The 19,240-nt window shown below is 35.1% G+C and overlaps 2 protein-coding genes across 9 annotated transcripts in view; one reads left to right on the forward strand and one right to left on the reverse strand.

Annotated features, from left to right (window-relative positions):
• Atg10 (Autophagy-related 10) lies at positions 1-14,081 on the reverse strand. 4 transcript variants are annotated; one of them, XM_014355216.2, is made up of 5 exons: positions 13,789-14,081; positions 2,465-2,585; positions 1,967-2,222; positions 553-721; positions 1-171 (listed from the first exon to the last, which is right to left on the reverse strand). In XM_014355216.2, the coding sequence occupies exons 2-5, from the start codon at positions 2,570-2,572 to the stop codon at positions 39-41; spliced, it is 666 nt and encodes a 221-aa protein (XP_014210702.2). In that variant the 5' UTR covers positions 2,573-2,585; positions 13,789-14,081; the 3' UTR covers positions 1-38. The 4 variants fall into 4 exon arrangements, with proteins under 4 accessions (XP_014210702.2, XP_014210701.2, XP_014210703.2 ...); XM_014355215.2 differs by lacking the exon at positions 13,789-14,081 and adding an exon at positions 13,168-13,318; XM_014355217.2 differs by lacking the exon at positions 13,789-14,081 and adding an exon at positions 2,769-2,811.
• Ssdp (Sequence-specific single-stranded DNA-binding protein) overlaps positions 13,011-19,240 on the forward strand; it is a 22,089-nt gene continuing 15,859 nt past the window's right edge. For all 5 annotated transcript variants that reach the window (XM_023391478.2, XM_089595263.1, XM_089595264.1 and 2 more), the window contains exons 1-6: positions 13,011-14,146; positions 17,631-17,703; positions 17,994-18,055; positions 18,120-18,204; positions 18,277-18,321; positions 18,554-18,640. In XM_023391478.2, the coding sequence (XP_023247246.1) occupies positions 14,091-14,146; positions 17,631-17,703; positions 17,994-18,055; positions 18,120-18,204; positions 18,277-18,321; positions 18,554-18,640 (408 nt within the window). In that variant the 5' untranslated portion in view covers positions 13,011-14,090. The remainder of the gene's footprint in view (positions 14,147-17,630; positions 17,704-17,993; positions 18,056-18,119; positions 18,205-18,276; positions 18,322-18,553; positions 18,641-19,240) is intronic.

The following is a 19,240-nucleotide window of genomic DNA, read 5'->3' on the forward strand; positions in this document are numbered from 1 at the left end:
TACAGTTTTTCTTAAAAAACAAAAAAGCTCTCGCAAGCTCACCGTCCATCTTCGGCGTTATCCTTGTCACCTCCTCGAGCTGCGTTTGTCAGATAAAAGTATTCGGACCTCAGGCGTAGCTTCAACGCAGCTGGTGCCACGGCACTTAACCAGCTCACCAGTTTGTTGGTGCTGCAAAATTCGAATGAGACGTATTAAACAGTTTTATTGAGCGCATACGTATACACTGCCTTGGAACAAAACAAAAACAAAAAATGTCTTTTTCCGCAGTTACGCGCGTCAGGGGTGAGAGGATCGAAGAGGAGGAGAAGGAAATCGTGTCGAGGTCGCCGGATTTCCTATACTCGTTTGTCTCGTTTCCTCTTTCCGCTTTCCCTCGACTCCTGCTCGTTTACACATACACGCTTTTTTTTTTGTTTTGTTTTTCGCACTCGTTCCAAGCTCAAACAATGGATCGCACGTTTGCACTCCCTAATCATCCCGTTGGAAGCGATAAATTTTCCTCACACAGGACCATAAAGTGCATTCTCGATGCGTGTATAATATACGTACCTTTGGGCCACGCTCCGTAAGAGCTCGGGCGAGCCGCAGGGATGGAGGTGGAGAAAGGGCCGACCGAGAAGCGGATGAATGGCTTGGGAAAGTTCATTGTAGGCCAGCTTGTCGGTTTCCAACAGCTTTTGCGCAATTTCCACGCTCACTGGATTGATGCCGGGGTAATCTGGAGACAACGAGGTTTTTTTTTTTTTTTTTTCCTTCTTAAATATCTATTTTTGGGTAAAGGGTTACGAGTAATGAAAACATAGTGCAGGGCGTCATTTTTTAAAAGAAATACTTAGCAATTTATGTGGTAACCCAATTTAAAAAAAAAAATCTTTATTGAAATTAATTCTTTAGTAGATGATACATAGTTTGATGGTCAAGTAAACGTGAATGAAGTGAATTGTTTTTTACTGCATTTTGTGGTCAACCCAATTGATTTATTTTTAGGAATAACACTGAATGTTCTTACAGAATAATTAAAAAAACAGTTGATTATTAATTTTTTTAAAACAAAAGCTTACGAGAGCCGAACGCGTTTTCAAGCTGGTCACCTACGACGACGAGCGAGTGCGCCAAAAAAAAAAAAAAAAGTCTAGCACTTTTCGATATTGCGCGGAGCTGCAGCTTAGAGGGACTCGTTCTCCCGCGACAGGCGAAACAATTGCCGTTATGATGCTTCCCTGTACTCTTTCGGATTAAGGTCTAGTAGTGATTAAACGTCGATTTCGACGTTGTGACATTGCATTGCAGGACATCGCGAAATATTACGGGACGAATTTTGAACCATTATACCATCCATGTAACTCTTACTATGAATCTCAAACGCTATTTATAAATGCAAGTTCAGTGTGTACGAGTAGATTAATAGGTGCTCGATTGCAATCAACAAAGTAATTGCAACTCTTCAATAAGAACGTTTTTGATCGAGTTGTTCAATAAAAACTTTTTTTATGAAAAAAAAAGAGATGCAGAAGTCTTTTTTATCGACAAAAGTGTGATTCCCCGAGCTATAAGTATATGGGAGCAAACACTTCACTATATCTATATATACTGTGAGTGTAAATAGCTCTCACCAGAGGTAACAACAATATAATATAAATTTTAAAAAATGTATATATATATATATATATATGTGTATATATATTGTGTTTCATCACCATAACGACTACACACTTGCAAAAGTTGGAAAGAGAGCTCGATGAAAATCGTCAAATGCGTATACTAAGGACCTCTACTTTATAAAAAAGCAACCAGCCCAGTGTAAAGAACTCTCTCTGCATCAGTTACCATCGCGCGGATGGTTAGTGTGTTTCACATTTCAACTTATTACATTAGCGGAAGAGTTCAAGTCGTGGTATTGACAAGTAAGAGATGCATATCGGGTAATGAATATATAAATTTGTGAAAATTATCTTCGACTCACCTGATTTCCAACCATTGAAAAAAATCACAGGCACGCTGTAACTCATGGACCACAAGACGTGGTGTTCGATGATCAACGGTCTCTCCTTAACGACAGGATACTCGTAAGGATCTCGATGTTCATTTAACTCCTCGCACCATTTCTCATCATCGCATTCGATGTTAAGACCGTCCTCTAATCGCTCATCGTTCATTGGATGGTCAATCGGGACGAATAATTTTTCCTGCCGAGTCAAATAGGCTTGGCCCGGTAGCGCCTGTTGATCAACATTCATTATACATGAATTAGAAAACCAAGAAAACTAAATTTTGTTTTTTATTGTTGGATTATCGCATTTGTTCCTCGCCATTTGCGTTATTAAGGCACATGGGGGGGCTCTGTAACATGAGTCAGTTGAGCCATTGTTACCGAATGTCGATCGATCGAACGTCATGCGTACACACACAGCGTGCACACATACATCAAACGAGAGAGAAGGCAGACGGTTGTTCGACGCACCTTGTCCCCTGGAAATTTCCAATGGTCCGAGATCTCGTCCGACAATCTCACTAGTTTCTCGGCATTATCCACAAACTCCTCCCACGTCATTGTCCCTGGACCGTCCATTTATTGGCATCTCCTGCGAAATAACGTCTTTTATGCACAAAAAATGTACCTTGATTTGGAAAATTTTAAATTAAGAATTAAAAAAAAATTTTTTTCCATAATTACATTGTAATTTAAACTGTTTTTATTTTGCAATATATGTTTTTCAATTGTTCGAACGTACAGTTTTATTTAAACCGTTGAAAAACAAGAGTACCTTTATATTTTTAATTAATGGTGTTATTGTGTTTCGATTTTTTGACGCGAGAAATATTTATTAATTTCTCGCGAGAAAAAACAAGATACTGCAACCTGCGATAGCAAAAATAATTAAAAAAAAAAAATAATATTCTATGCATTCTCTGGTGAAAATGTCGAAAAAATAGTTTCTTTACAGTTGCGCGCGAAATAGACCGTTCTATAATTGCAATGTTGTACGTGCGCTCCATCCCCTCCCCCCGGGTTCGGCGTCGTAACCCCCCCCCCATATCCCCTCTCAATAGCTTCTTCTGCCTAAAAGAAAGGTACCTTATATAAGTACATGAAATGTAACGAAAGGACTTTCCCTTTGGTTTAGTAGTACAGGCATTGTCTTGGCAGTGTATATATACATGTATAGTTTTGCTTGTCGATTCGGCGAGATAAAATTGAAAAAGGGGAAGCGGCACAGCCACAAGAATGGCTAAGCAGCGCAGCAAACGTGTGCACTCTGCCCTCTTCTCCTTCCATTCGTCCTTAATATATATGTATTCGCTCCCCCTCCCATTTTGTTACGAATCCCCCACCCACCAATTTTCCCCGACAGCCCGACGCCTCCTCGCCGTCAATTGTTGGGTATTTTGCCTCAGGGCACAATGCTCGGCACCCAAGCCTGCACCTTCCATCGATACTGGGATCAACTCTCCCCGACGACTATACACATCCCCCTCCCCTCCCAGCTCGTATTTGTACTTCCCCTTAATTAGTAGTGCTACGAGGTTAGGTTGGGTTGTTGGTACAGGGGCGTAGAAAGTGCCCAGGGGCGTCGCTAGTAGCATCCCCCGTTTTGTCGTGTTCTTTTTTTTTTTTTTTTCGGTTTTTCAGGTTTTTCCTGTTTTTAAATGTTAAGTACCACGACTTAATTCTAATTTAGAAACATCCCCATAGTTTGATTTGTAACACATAATATTGGAAATAACACAATTTTATTAATTATTCATTATTATAATATGTGTTGACAGGACTCGTTTTTTCAGCTACGTTATTTTTAAAAAGAAATAAAAATAATTTAAAAAGTTAGACATTAAAAATCTTGAAAAAGGACATGAATACTAATACTTCAAAGAGTTCTTCAAATTTCAACTTTGGACCTTGCGCGAATATTATGAGATGCTAGAGGAGTTAAAAGGGATATGGAAACTGGTAAAAAATCGAAAAAAAGGGAGCTGAAAAAAAAAGAGAAGGACATACTTAACATTCATAGCAAAAAGAGACCGGTGAATACATGAGAAGCACAAGTGTGCGATTATAACTCGTGTCGGTGTGCGTAAGTATAATATACACTTGCAGTCGGAATGCAGTCACTGCGCAGCTGTATATTGCCCTCTCTTGCTCTTCTCTAACTACGTTAGAGGTATAAGTATAGGAGTCATAAGATATAAAAGTACCAGTACTTACTTGAACACTTTTTTTGGAAAACCTTGTTTTCATTTTTAATTAATTATTGTATCACATAATAACAAAACAGTTGCTTCAACATTAAGTTTATATATTTTTCTACCAATAGAAACAATAAAAAAATTTTTTTGTTTTGTAAATAATCAATAAATAAATTTTTTGAAAGTTATTTTAACGATAACCTAGTAGATGAACATCATGTTAAGGTACCGATATGTATTTTTAACCCAATAACAGCCCATGTCAATTAAGAAGGTACCGCACCGAAAGAAATTAACAGTCAGTTTTTATTAAAACTCGGTATATATGTCAATAAACCAATAAATAGAATTTATGTGGAGTTTTAAGATTTTTGGTTTCCTCTGAATCAAGAAAAAAATTCTAGAAAATTACTCTTAACCTGTGAAATAATGGTAGAATTGACAGAGAGATTTTGAAAAAATTTCAGCCAATGATCGGTTGAAACTTACTTAAGATTTACGTAAAACAATCAGATCAATTGGTTAGTTGTGAAAAAAGATATTAATAAATATTTAAAAGTATGAAAAAAACTCTAATGTTGATAAATGGGGCATGCGCGCATTTATAACCTAGAAGAAGCAAAAAGTCGGACCTCTCGTACCCCCCCATAGTCCCCAGTCCCCCACTTTGGTGTGGAACCTCATGAAACAGGAAAGAGAGGTTAACTACATTTTACGGATTTCCATGTCACATCGTCACATGAAAGCTTTACCAACTGTAAAACTCTATCTATTCAAAACGAAATAATTTGTTTCAAGCCGTTCTAGATACTGGTATAACTTTATGAAGTATTTTACCTTTCAGTTGTGACTGACTTAAGCACATTACATAAATTCGTACACTCCAAATGATTGAATTTTTAGATTTAGCAAGCAATTTGTAATTATTGTTTGGCAACCGGAAAAAGATTTAAGCAATGGATTTCTTGAAATAAGAATAAGCATTTTTGGATTGGGATCTGGGTAGCGGTTTCTAAGCTATACGTCTAGAAATGCTTTTTCCTGATCTGCGAATTTAGTCTTGTTATGTGTGCATTTACATTATTATTGTTAATTATTTATATTAATTTAATTACTTTTTCTTGATAGAGATAAAATTTCTTAAGGTTAAAAAAATAAAAACTAGTAATAACTAATAACAACTAATAAGGTCCAGATTTGAGACTATAATATTTATCATTACTATCTTAATACAAAATCTAAATTGTAAAATATAATTTAATTTCGTTGTTTCATAACAGCAATCAATAATTTTTATCAAAAATTAGTTATAAATTAAAAAAATTATCAGTTACACAAAAAATTTATAGTAATCACTTACAAAAACTTAATACCATCAACTAGGCACAATTTTTAATTATTTATAAGTAAAAAAATTTACAATCAATTATTATTTTTTACTTTCTGAGATGAATTTAATTATATTAATTATACTTCTGCATAATAATAATAATCTGTATCATGTATGATTATATTATAGTATTTTGTAACATTCAACATAGATGAACATAGATCACTAAATCGATTTGCAAACATGGAAAAACCATCCGAAGTTTAAAATTTTTATGTAGATGTCGAAACATTTTGTAATATTAAATAATGCTCAGTAATTACAAACTACATTGCTGGAAACAGTCAGAAATTAGAGATGCAGACGCAATCTTTCTCCTATACTTGCATGCCATCTGTCAGTACTTGTTTTTAAATGTACTTAGCACATCTCAAAATCCAGACAAATTAATGTGTTTATTTTTGAAATTACCACAATCTAACCTAACTTTTGTTTTTAATAACCCTAACCAAATTTTTTTGGCACCTTTGTTAAGTATTTGTTTTTTATTTTTATATTAAAGTATGACTCCAACGGCAATGCTGTCGGAGTCAATAATTGCTTATTGCTTTAATAAATAAATAAAGACCATTGGACAGCATTGCCGTTGGAGTCATACTTTAATATTGCAATATCCTGCTGTCGTCAGATTCACAGTATTACAAAAAAGTTTTTTATTTTTATTTTTTTGTTTCAAATTTTTTATCAAGTGATGATGTACAAAGAGGTATGATAAAATAAAATAAAATAAAAGGTTCGTATTAAATATGAAAACAAAGGTTTTTCGCAGAAACTAATAATAACCGGGCAGATTATGAAGATAAGGTGTAGAAACTTCCAAGACAAGACGTTGAAAATTTATTCCTATGATTTTTAAGTACGATCATGTACATACTCATTTCGTCCTCCCACCATTCATGTCACCTCTAAAATATTGAAAAATGATGCGAGTAACAGTACTAGTCAGTACATACTTGAGGATATTTACGTAATATATATTTTTTAACTTTGCTGTTACCAAAGATCAAATATTCATGCCATATGATTGTATTTGGAATGCGTTTAAAAAGTGAAAACAGGTGAAATCATGTTGATAAAGTAGACGAAACACATTATTGTCATTTGAATAAACCTATAATGCGGAAATGTATAGTATAATCGTAGGATTAATATACACATGTATTATTTCTACACTATCAACCGAGTAATACTTAAAAGTTATATTGAACTAAACATATTTTAAAAAAAATTTTAATGAGCATTTATAATAAAAAAAAAAAAAATTAAACAATTTTAAAATCCAATTTTTTATAGTATCTAAATTTTACACTGTAAGCTTTTCTGCTTGTGTGAAGTATGTCAGTAGGTGTACAATCATTTTAATTAATTTAAATTTAACAATTAATCATACGGTATGCACATAGAGACCCGATAGAAAAGTAAAAAATTGAGTCTTTAATTTTGAGTCCATAGGCCAATAAATAGACGAAATGTATTGCTTTGTTTCACTAGAAACAACTACAATAGCCAATCAAGATATTGGTATACATCGGTATGATTGTTGAACCAAATATGTTGTAGTCTACAGTGTTTCACAGTCTATCATTGTTAAGCATTTTTTCGGCTAGTAAGCAAAGCAGTAAGTATTGTCTTGTCATTGGTTAGTTTTCACGATAAAAATATAACATACATGAGTAGGTTCTACAGCTAGATAATGTTTAAGCCGAACTCTTGAGCTCCTTAGATAACACTAATGTATTCTAGAAAACTTTTTAATCTATATTTCATATCAATGAATTATTTAAACTTCTGGTAATGCTTCTAATATTCATTTATTTCGGAGACGTTTTTACTATTTAAGCTGTAAACAGCACGTTACTTTGCTGACTTCTTTAAACCTCATCAACCCAATAAATACGGGCTTATTATATAATTAATAATTAATTATATAATTCAACACTTGTAAATATATGCAGGACAATCAATTTTTTTTTCAAATTTTATTGTTGCTCAAGTAAAAATGATGTCATTTATGTATTTGTTCATTAAAGAAAAAAAGGAAAATAAATAAAAACTGATTGTAATAAATTATAGTGGCGAAATTTGAGACTATAATAATATTTATCTTTTTAATACATGTTATCGTTGATTATTATTTGTTACTTATTTGTGAAAATAGAATCGAAAAATGTAGTATTATTCTCTTATTAAATCATTTTTATGAACACCTAGTGATAATTAGTAGAAATTTTTATCAGTCGCTTTAAATTTTTTAAATAATTAATGATAACTAATACATATTATAAACTATGTAAGTAACAGTTTATTATAATTTATAATGGTTATTATCAGCTTTCATTTTGTTTATGTTAAGTCACTTACAACGGAAAAGAAAAGAAAACTAATAATAACTAATAGTGACAGTTATCAAATTCTCTTCTCATCTTTAAATCTGGACTTTACTATTTCTTACTATGGATTTTTATCACTTATCATTAACTTTTCATCACTAATTTAATTTTTGCTTGGGAGGTTCCGTAACTTCTTAATTACACATTTTTCTAATGAAATATCTAATACTACGAAAAATTTCGAAGTCTTTAGTATGTACATATGAAAACTCAGTTTTTAGTAAATGATTGGGTATAGATAACATATATACTTTCAAACAGCTCTCATTACGTTATCAAAAAAAGATATCGAGTATAAATGAAACTTCGATGATTGTAGATTGTACCAAGTGAATGTAATCGTAAAATGTGTGGCAATTGTAATGGAGTACGAGTCTATTGTACTATGTGCAAAAACAAAAAGATATTTACTTGTATCATTTTTGATGAAATCAAACATGCATCAATCATAAAATAGTTAGTTCATACGGCCTATAGTTGTTCCAACGAAATTTCGAGCTACAAAATTATAAAAATTTACCAGTAATTTTGATACGATTTATGTTTGTAATTTATGATTTCCTTATATTATAAAATGGGTAAAAGGAATCGTTGGACCATAGGTTAGGATTGTATTAAACTACATTCATTGGAAGCCAAAGTTAAGTATTATACTTTTACTTTTTTAAGTATGTACATGATACATTGTACAAGGAAGTAAAAGAGCCAAGTAATTTAAAAATGCTGTAGTGTACAAAAAAGCCTACTCACGAGATACATGCACATTCTATGTACTATATAAATTTTATACCTATATGTATACATATTGAGATATAGCTATACTAATAGCCATCGTCTAGCTCTAAGAGTAGGGATAAAGAGGGGAGGATCCGAGGACGTGCTCGCAAGGGCGGCGACACTCCACACTGTTGGACTTATATATTGCGTTGCCATAATACTGGCGCGTCGCACAACTACACACGTGCATCTATAACATATTATTATCATATATATATTTTTATATACACGCTTTCCATTCTACACATGCATTAAATAAACCAGAGAGAGAGAGAGATGAAGGAAAAAAAGATCAACTTAGTATAGTCAGTGTCAGTGAGAGGGGGAGAAGGAGGGATATACTAGTGAGAGAGGAGAGAGAGAGAGAATATAGTGTGTTGACGTCGCGCATTTACTATAGCATAAATATAAGTACAGTTCACGATTCACACACCACACAGTGTGAGAGAGAGAGAGAGACAAAAGAGTTAAGCAAATGAGTCTTTCTCTCTCTCGGGTTCGGTGATCATCACACACTCTCCGTCCGTAGTGTCCGTACCAGTGCTCTCGCCTGCGGCAGAAAACCGAAGACGTGGCCGTCACAGTACCGCCACCTGAACTGACGCCATGCGGCCAGAGTTAATGCGCGCTAAGCGGCAAATTCAAATGTGCTAAAACCAACTAACTAAATACCAAGCTTTTTAACATAATAACTCAGTACCCAAAACCTCTTAAACCAAATAACCCTATAATTCAGATAAATACAACCAAACAATATTTTAAATACACGCTCAACTTATAACTGTATACATAAATCATACTCATCAGATTGCAAAATCTTTAAAATAAAGATCCAAACGACTTGCAACACATAAATATAATGAGAAAAAACTACTAAATAACCCAGGGAGCTTAATATCTAATTAATTTATTGATAAAAATATAAAATATAACTACGACGCGTATCCCTATATGACCCAAGGCACTTCATGGTAAGTTTATTACCTAATCAAATATAAATTAAAAGCCCAAGCGCCTATCACCAGATGACCCGGGGCGCTTGCTGGCCACTTTTTTTAAAATTTTACTGAGCGCCTATTACCAGATGACTCAGGGCGCTTACTGGCCACTTTTTTTAAAATTAAACTGAGCTGCTATCACCAGATGACTCAGGGCGCTTACTAGCCAGTTTATTAACTAATTAAATATAAATTCACAGCCCAAGCGCCTATCACCAGATGACCCGGGGCGCTTGCTGTCCACTTTTTTTAAAATTTTACTGAGCGCCTATCACCAGATGACTCAGGGCGCTTACTAGCCAGTTTATTAACTAATTAAATATAAATTAAAAGCCCAAGCGCCTATCACCAGATGACCCGGGGCGCTTGCTGTCCACTTTTTTTAAAATTTTACTGAGCGCCTATCACCAGATGACTCAGGGCGCTTACTAGCCAGTTTATTAACTAATTAAATATAAATTAAAAGCCCAAGCGCCTATCACCAGATGACCCGGGGCGCTTGCTGTCCACTTTTTTTAAAATTTTACTGAGCGCCTATCACCAGATGACTCAGGGCGCTTACTAGCCAGTTTATTAACTAATTAAATATAAATTAAAAGCCCAAGCGCCTATCACCAGATGACCCGGGGCGCTTGCTGGCCACTTTTTTTAAAATTTTACTGAGCGCCTATTACCAGATGACTCAGGGCGCTTACTGGCCACTTTTTTTAAAATTAAACTGAGCTGCTATCACCAGATGACTCAGGGCGCTTACTAGCCAGTTTATTAACTAATTAAATATAAATTCACAGCCCAAGCGCCTATCACCAGATGACCCGGGGCGCTTGCTGTCCACTTTTTTTAAAATTTTACTGAGCGCCTATCACCAGATGACTCAGGGCGCTTGCTAGCCAGTTTATTAACTAATTAAATATAAATTAAAAGCCCAAGCGCCTATCACCAAATGACCCGGGGCGCTTGCTGGCCACTTTTTTTTAAATTAAACTGAGCTGCTATCACCAGATGACTCAGGGCGCTTACTAGCCAGTTTATTAACTAATTAAATATAAATTAAAAGCCCAAGCGCCTATCACCAGATGACCCGGGGCGCTTACTGGCCACTTTTTTTTAAATTAAACTAAGCTGCTATTACCAGATGACTCAGGGCACTTACTGGCCAGTTTATTAACAAATTAAATATAAATTTAAATCCTAAGCGTCTATCACTACATGACCCAGGGCGCTTACTATCCACTGGTTAATAAAATGAAAAATGCTACAATAGTTACGGCATTCAATGTGTAGCAAAGTAAGGCACTTAATAGGTTCTTAATTGTGATACAAAAAAAACCAACAAATAACTAGTGCTGTATGTATAAGTAACCTAACGTACTAATCGACCAACTACTGCAATAATAATAATTATAAAATATTATAAAGGCATACTCCGATGTTACTTAGAACAATTAAGAGCTCTTATGCTAGCATTTTTGAGTTAACAAAAAATAGAATGGAACTTATATCAAGTAACTAAGGACGTTACACAGCTTGTTGTTAATTTCTAAGCCATTTATTAATACCATCAGGGCCAAAAATTGAATTCTTTTCGTTTCTTAACAAGCACTTGTCTCGATAATTATTAATCCGACGGTTTGAAAACTGGAAAGCAAGTATTTGAGGGCATCTGGGGATAGGCGCTCAGTTTAATTTTTAAAAAAGTGGCCAGTAAGCGCCCCGGGTCATCTGGTGATAGGCGCTTGGGCTTTTAATTTATATTTGATTAGGTAATAAACTGGCTAGTAAGCGCCCTGAGTCATCTGGTGATAGGCGCTCAGTTTAATTTAAAAAAAAGTGGCCAGCAAGCGCCCCGGGTCATTTGGTGATAGGCGCTTGGGCTTTTAATTTATATTTAATTAGTTAATAAACTGGCTAGTAAGCGCCCTGAGTCATCTGGTGATAGGCGCTCAGTAAAATTTTAAAAAAAGTGGACAGCAAGCGCCCCGGGTCATCTGGTGATAGGCGCTTGGGCTGTGAATTTATATTTAATTAGTTAATAAACTGGCTAGTAAGCGCCCTGAGTCATCTGGTGATAGCAGCTCAGTTTAATTTTAAAAAAAGTGGCCAGTAAGCGCCCTGAGTCATCTGGTAATAGGCGCTCAGTAAAATTTTAAAAAAAGTGGCCAGCAAGCGCCCCGGGTCATCTGGTGATAGGCGCTTGGGCTTTTAATTTATATTTAATTAGTTAATAAACTGGCTAGTAAGCGCCCTGAGTCATCTGGTGATAGGCGCTCAGTAAAATTTTAAAAAAAGTGGACAGCAAGCGCCCCGGGTCATCTGGTGATAGGCGCTTGGGCTTTTAATTTATATTTAATTAGTTAATAAACTGGCTAGTAAGCGCCCTGAGTCATCTGGTGATAGGCGCTCAGTAAAATTTTAAAAAAAGTGGACAGCAAGCGCCCCGGGTCATCTGGTGATAGGCGCTTGGGCTTTTAATTTATATTTAATTAGTTAATAAACTGGCTAGTAAGCGCCCTGAGTCATCTGGTGATAGGCGCTCAGTAAAATTTTAAAAAAAGTGGACAGCAAGCGCCCCGGGTCATCTGGTGATAGGCGCTTGGGCTGTGAATTTATATTTAATTAGTTAATAAACTGGCTAGTAAGCGCCCTGAGTCATCTGGTGATAGCAGCTCAGTTTAATTTTAAAAAAAGTGGCCAGTAAGCGCCCTGAGTCATCTGGTAATAGGCGCTCAGTAAAATTTTAAAAAAAGTGGCCAGCAAGCGCCCCGGGTCATCTGGTGATAGGCGCTTGGGCTTTTAATTTATATTTGATTAGGTAATAAACTTACCATGAAGTGCCTTGGGTCATATAGGGATACGCGGCGTAGTTATATTTTATATTTTTATCAATAAATTAATTAGATATTAAGCTCCCTGGGTTATTTAGTAGTTTTTTTCTCATTATATTTATGTGTTGCAAGTCGTTTGGATCTTTATTTTAAAGATTTTGCAATCTGATGAGTATGATTTATGTATACAGTTATAAGTTGAGCGTGTATTTAAAATATTGTTTGGTTGTATTTATCTGAAGTATAGGGTTATTTGGTATAAGAGGTTTTGGGTACTGAGTTATTATGTTAAAAAGCTTGGGATTTAGTTAGTTGGTTTTAGCACATTTGAATTTGCCGCTTAGCGCGCATTAACTCTGGCCGCAGGGCGTCAGTTCAGGTGGCGGTACTGTGACGGTCACGTCTTCGGTTTTCTGCCGCAGGCGAGAGCACTGGTCCGTACTCGAAGCCGAGGGAAGAGTGTATAGTAAAGAAGGTACGGAAAAAAGAGAGGCTCGAGAGGGAGAGAGAGAGAGAGAGAGAGAGAGAGACACAAACAGTGCATACACAGCGAGCGTCGCGTCGCGTCATGGTGTAAAGAGTGTGTATACGTTGCTTACCTGGGGGCTGCAGAAGCAGCAGCATTGGTACCGAGAAAAAGAGGGGTAGCGAGTTAGTGCAGCAGACCGAGAGGAAGTGGCATTTGTCTCTTGGAGGTTAAGGGACGCTCACGCTCGCGAGGGTCACACGCACTAGTCGTACACGCGCGCGGGGAGGGGACAGTCACACGCAAAGTGTTGACGAGTACGAGTTCCTGCCTGCGTGGATGCGTGAGTGTGCGTGTGCCAGTCAGCAGCTCGAGCTGTGTTTTGAGTCGAACGCTCGCTGCTCGCTGATTTCGTCTGCTCATACCACAATTTTCGTATAAATATAAATATCTACCCCAGTGTATGAACCTTGTGCTCTTTTGAGGGGTGCAAACTATAAGGATGGAGCACTCGCTAGAAGTTTTATCACCGGCGTTAATTATTGGCAGACTTGTACTGCGATTTTTAGGTTAAGTGTCGCGAAGGACACTTCACCTGTGACGGACAGCTAACCAGCTGAGTGCGTAGGAGCAATTACTTAGGTTAAGTTTAAATAACCGAATTAACAAAACAAACAGTGGTGTGTGTGTGTGTAAGTGCGTGAAGGAGCTGGAGAGTAGCATCTTCGAGGCTCTCTCCCAGCTATAATATTACCTGCTGTGTGTACATCACACAGTGCTCTTGAGCTTCCCTCTCTTCCCCAGGAGAGATTTTTTTGCGCGTCGTCTGCTGGCGTCCTTGTTGCTCGGCTTGGCGTAGAGCATCAGCAACGAAGTAAAGCCGCTTGCTGGTGTTTCTTCTCCTCTTCTTTGGGTGTATAGAGAGAAGGAAAGAGAGCGGTCAACGGCGCGTATGTTTACGCCGGGATCGTGATTCGCGAGGACATCAGAGAAAGAGAGACGTACAGAGAAAAGGATCTGTTGATCGCACAGTGAAGTGAACGAGGAGTCGTAAGAATGTACTCCAAGGGAAAGGGCTCAGCTGTGCCCTCGGACAATCAGGCAAGAGAAAAGTAAGTGTATATATGTTTTGTTTTTTGTTTACCATTGTTTTTTTTCTTCCTTTTTTCAATGTAGTGGTGGGGGTAGACAAGTTTTGGAGCGTGCACTTTGCTATACACACTATATACACTATGTATCGAGAATGCCGAGTCGTCCGCGTAACGACAACAATAACAACAACATCCATTAATAACCATCCATTTAAAGATTGTAACAATTCAAGAAATCTGATAAAATCTAAACGAATCAAATTCTTCTGAAGTTTACGAACGAACTTTGTGTTATGTTATAAAAGTTACGATCTAAGAAATGTACCTATAAGGTATATGAGAAAACTGGGAAAAATTGTTTAAATAAAAGCTCTTATCAATGTTTTTTTGATACAATAAATATAATGAAAACAAACCAAACATCTATTCTCTGTATATAAAATGTAGTACTAGTTGATTTATTTAGAAAAAAAATTTTTCTTTTATCATGGTAGTATTTTGTTATCTTCAAGACGAGTGTAATGAAAACGCTATGGTTCATGAGGTAACTATGATTTTACTTTTTGTAAATCGAAAGAAATCATACGAAAGTGAAGGTTCGAAAATTCTAACACTTTAACTTAAAAGAAAAAGCTATACTAACAAAATCAAACTAAAGATAATGTCTGATTGAGCCCTTGAACATGATTTGTAAACAGTTAACCTAGTTAATGTGCGAGAAAATCAGAATATAACAAATAGTAATGTAATGTAATCCCATAATAAGAGGTCCCTAAATTTTCTTTCACAAAAAATCACATAACATAAGCAACTCCTCTAATTTTGTAATTTACTTATTTTGCATTTGATCTACAATTTTCTTTTATCAATTTGTTTATTGCATTTTCTTTCGCAGTTCAGATTTCTAATACTTTATTTGCCTTTCCCTATGACTGAGAGAAGGATTTGTTTACTATCAACGTACAAGTATGTTAACAGAAAATTAGTTTACATGTTCTTTATAAATTTTTTAATTTTAACTGACACTGACGGCATGTTAATAGTTAACATGCCATATTTACGTTGAACCTGCGTTACATCAGATGGCACCACGTGGGATACATATTATACGTAAGTTGATAGTTAACATATGAAGTTAATTACTAACAAGCCCTTCTCTCAGTATATTATTGTGTAGTCATTTTATTTCCTGCACCTTCGGTTCGTAAATTAATTTATTTTGACGAAATGATGTATGGAAAAAACTTGAAGTTCATTTGGTTGATAATGTCCATAACTTCAAAGTTGTGCATATTTTAATCAATAATTAGATGTAATACGTAGCATGTGTGCTCCGTTTATGATATAGTAGTTTTGTTGACGTTGGAGGTTCACTATAGTTGACGTCTGCATATAGTATGCCACCATTTTTTATACTTGCGCCTAACTTCATTGTGATATAGTTAAATTAAAGTAACGTTACACTAAAAGTTTGACGTCTAACTATGAGTCTATAAATACTTCGAAAGCATATGTACATTTTTTACTAAAGGCTTTAAATGAACTGATATCTAGTAAGGTATAAATGTTGTGTAAGAGTACTTTTTTTACTGTAATTTGATACGATAGTAAGGTTAAGTTGTTGATGAAAACCAAAGTCATCAAAAGCTTAAGTTTCACGATATCTCTTGACGTCCTATTGTATTTTATTTCTCCTTTTGCAAATGAAACATTTTGATAATTGTTAGAAAAAAATTTTTTTAATATACAAACTCACACTTTTTCTTAGTGTTGAAGTTTAATCAACGTTTATTTAATTGAAAGAATAGTCACGAACATTTGAAGCAAAAAAAAATGAAAAAATTCGTGACATTGCTGTAGGTGCAAAAACATTTTTGTTTAAATAGTTACAGATGATAAAAAGTCTCAAAAAACAATCGTATAGGTAATATTAAATAATGCATAAGATAGATGCCATATGTAACAAAGTTCCATGGTGAGTGGCAGCTCCAGAGCGGGATTTTCGACGCACTCCCGTTAATTTTGTCGATCGAAGTGTGCCACGCGCGCTGCTCTCTGCTCCTGACTAGGTCTCTCTCTCTCCCTCTCTTTCTGTCTTTTTCTTTCTTGGCACTAATACGTTAGCATATGCACACGTACAGAACCCGCTTTCTCGCCGCCGGCTGCTGTTTGCAGCCGTTTTCCATTACAAAAATCTCGAGCGGTTGACCCTTGTTGGAGCACCGTGCCTACTTAGTTTCTCGATCCTGAAATTCAACTTTTTAATCTCGTAACCAAGTTGCAAACCCTTTTTTGCTCGTATCAGCTGATTGTAGAAGGACACAAGCTTTCCTCATCTCATTGTTAAATAGACCATTTGAAGTTGCAGCACTTGTTTGAAATTAGGGTTTCTTGCACATTCACACATTTCTTTATAGCTAAAGTATACTAGAACATTAATAAAAAATTTTAATATTGTAATCGATGATAAAGATATCTCAAACAAATTTTTCATTAATAAGAAATTATGATAATCCTAATGAGCATAATTTTTTATAATTTTTACTATTCAATTTAATTGAATTTTCCTAAAATTTTCCAAACAGTGCTATTACTTTGTAAATACTGTCATCAAATATTCAGCAACTCAAAGAATTTAGCTTCTGTGCAAAATCATTGCAAAATATCCCTCGCAATTTAAAAGAGATGACCATTCTATGAAGCATACACGATTTGAGCACCCCTGAAGAGATCCGGGACCCTGTAGACTTCTCTCTCCTTCTATCTCTTTCTCCTCTAAACTCGCTGCACTGTATAAGTTTTGCGTACCTCCATCTTCGTCTTGTTTCCTCTCTTGGTCGACACTGCCTCCACCTTTCTCCGTGCAATGATGATGACGAGGAAGGCAGAGGGAATGAGAAACAGAAAAAGAGAGAGAGAGAAAATCCAGACAGTGAAAAAAATCCTCAACAACGGTCGTGTCCCCCTACGCTGATTGCTGCGCCATCTGTATTACCACTTTTGTGGAACTATAGTTTGAGTGTAGATGTACAGATATTGAACGCACACATAACAATTTTTTATTGAAATTTTCTGCATGACATTACTTTTGTTTGATACAAAATGAAAAAAAAATTTCGAACTTGTATCTTTTATATACCCTAAAAAGTATTAAAAATAACGGAGAATACAAAAACAATGCCATAAAAGTTGCTAATTGGCTTAGAAAAAAATTTAATTAAAAATGATATTACCACAATTAATTCAATTCAATTCAATTTTCAATGTATTAAATACAAAACTAACTTGTTATAGTAAAACGAATTCTTAAGCTGATTGAAAAAGAAAAAAAAAAAAAAACAATAAAAAATTACAATACTATTATGTGAATTAATTTATTAAAGCTGTTTATTTGAGCAAATCTTTTTAAAAAACTGCACAAAAATCAGTTTATTTTTTCACCATTTAGACATAGTAATCAAATATCTATTTGATTTGAGGTAATCAAAATCTTTTTATGTTTCAGACTCGCCTTGTATGTATATGAATACCTGTTACACATTGGTGCACAAAAAGCTGCACAAACATTCTTGTCAGAGGTAAGTGATACTTACAATTCTTATAAACAAATTATTCACTCTTATAGTCCAAAAGTAGTACTTTTCTTTACACAATTTATGAGTAAATGTATGACTTTCGGTCTATTTGGTGTGAAGCTGGAGCAAATTAAAAAGTCTTAATCGCAAGTTTATTGCTCTAAACATCAGTTTGGGAGACAATACACTTGCGGTTTGACATATAATTTATCTTTGTTGCTTCGATAAAACATATTATCTGCATTTGTTTCATTTACATTAAAAATTTCGCCATAAATACTTTTTGATAATAGATTCGGTGGGAGAAAAACATAACACTTGGTGAACCTCCAGGATTTCTTCATTCTTGGTGGTGGTGAGTATCAACAAACATTTGTTCTATTTTCATATTTTTATTAACTGTTTGGAAATAATTTCAGTGTATTTTGGGACCTGTATTGCGCAGCACCTGAACGGAGAGATTCCTGCGAACACAGTAGTGAAGCCAAAGCTTTTCATGACTACGTAAGTGTAAAATAAATCTTGAAAATTACAATTATGTTCTCGTATCTACTTATAATATGCTAAAATTTTCAGGGATTCGTGAATAGTGGGTACGGAGGAGTAAACGGAATTGCACACGTAAGTGGAACACATAATTGAGAGTAATTTTAACATTTTCTAAAAATTATGTCGAAACTGTTTTTATTAGCCAATTGCCTTAATAAACCTTGAATAAAAAACAAAATGTTGTCATCTTATTATTTTGCTATGGACGATAAACAATTACTGAAAGTCAACTTACTTTCAATTTGTGAGCTATGAGTACGAAAACTATCTCAACCAAACCAAACGAAATGTTGTGTACTTACAGAATGCTGGACCGGCGCCTTCGCCGCTTGGACAAATGCCACCGAACGACGGCATGCCCGGCGGTCCGATGCCACCCGGTTTTTTCCCTGTAAGTTTCACTAGTCCACTTTATTTCTCTCACTCTTTCTCCCTTTCTACATTTCTATTTTTCTGTTTATATGCTTCGTATTATTGCATATACCATTCACGTTGCATACCATGTATGCACGAAAAAAATAAAAGAGTAAAACTGGTCTAGAAATTTGAAAAGTAATTTCTACATTATGTTCAATTAACGTAATCTTTTGATATGTAATCTTTGTGAAAAGCTTTGTGATTGATACCTAATTTAATTCATTTAAATTTGGGAATTAGGAGAATCTAATTTTAATGTGCAATCTGCCTTGTTATCAATGCACATTTGTTTATTAATAATATTGGTAAAATAATATCAAATCATAATTTTTGTAAGAATATTACGTATAGCGAAGAATACAGAAAAATCCATTAGGTCCATCAGGTAGATTATGAAATATTAGACACGTTTTTTCACATAAACAAACAACTGTCGGATATAAAGTGTTGAAGTTGCTCGACTCTTCAAGTAACGTTTAAATGTAATCGTTTTACCACAAAGTGACATTACTGAACAATTTTATGAGCTTTTTTTCTTCATTATTTGTTTATGTAAAAAAACAACCATATTTTT

The sequence above is a fragment of the Copidosoma floridanum genome, unplaced genomic scaffold, assembly GCF_036245765.1.
Source record: "Copidosoma floridanum isolate Cflo_tuat_1 unplaced genomic scaffold, Cflo_Japanese_pri ptg000025l, whole genome shotgun sequence".
NCBI lineage: Eukaryota > Metazoa > Arthropoda > Insecta > Hymenoptera > Encyrtidae > Copidosoma > Copidosoma floridanum.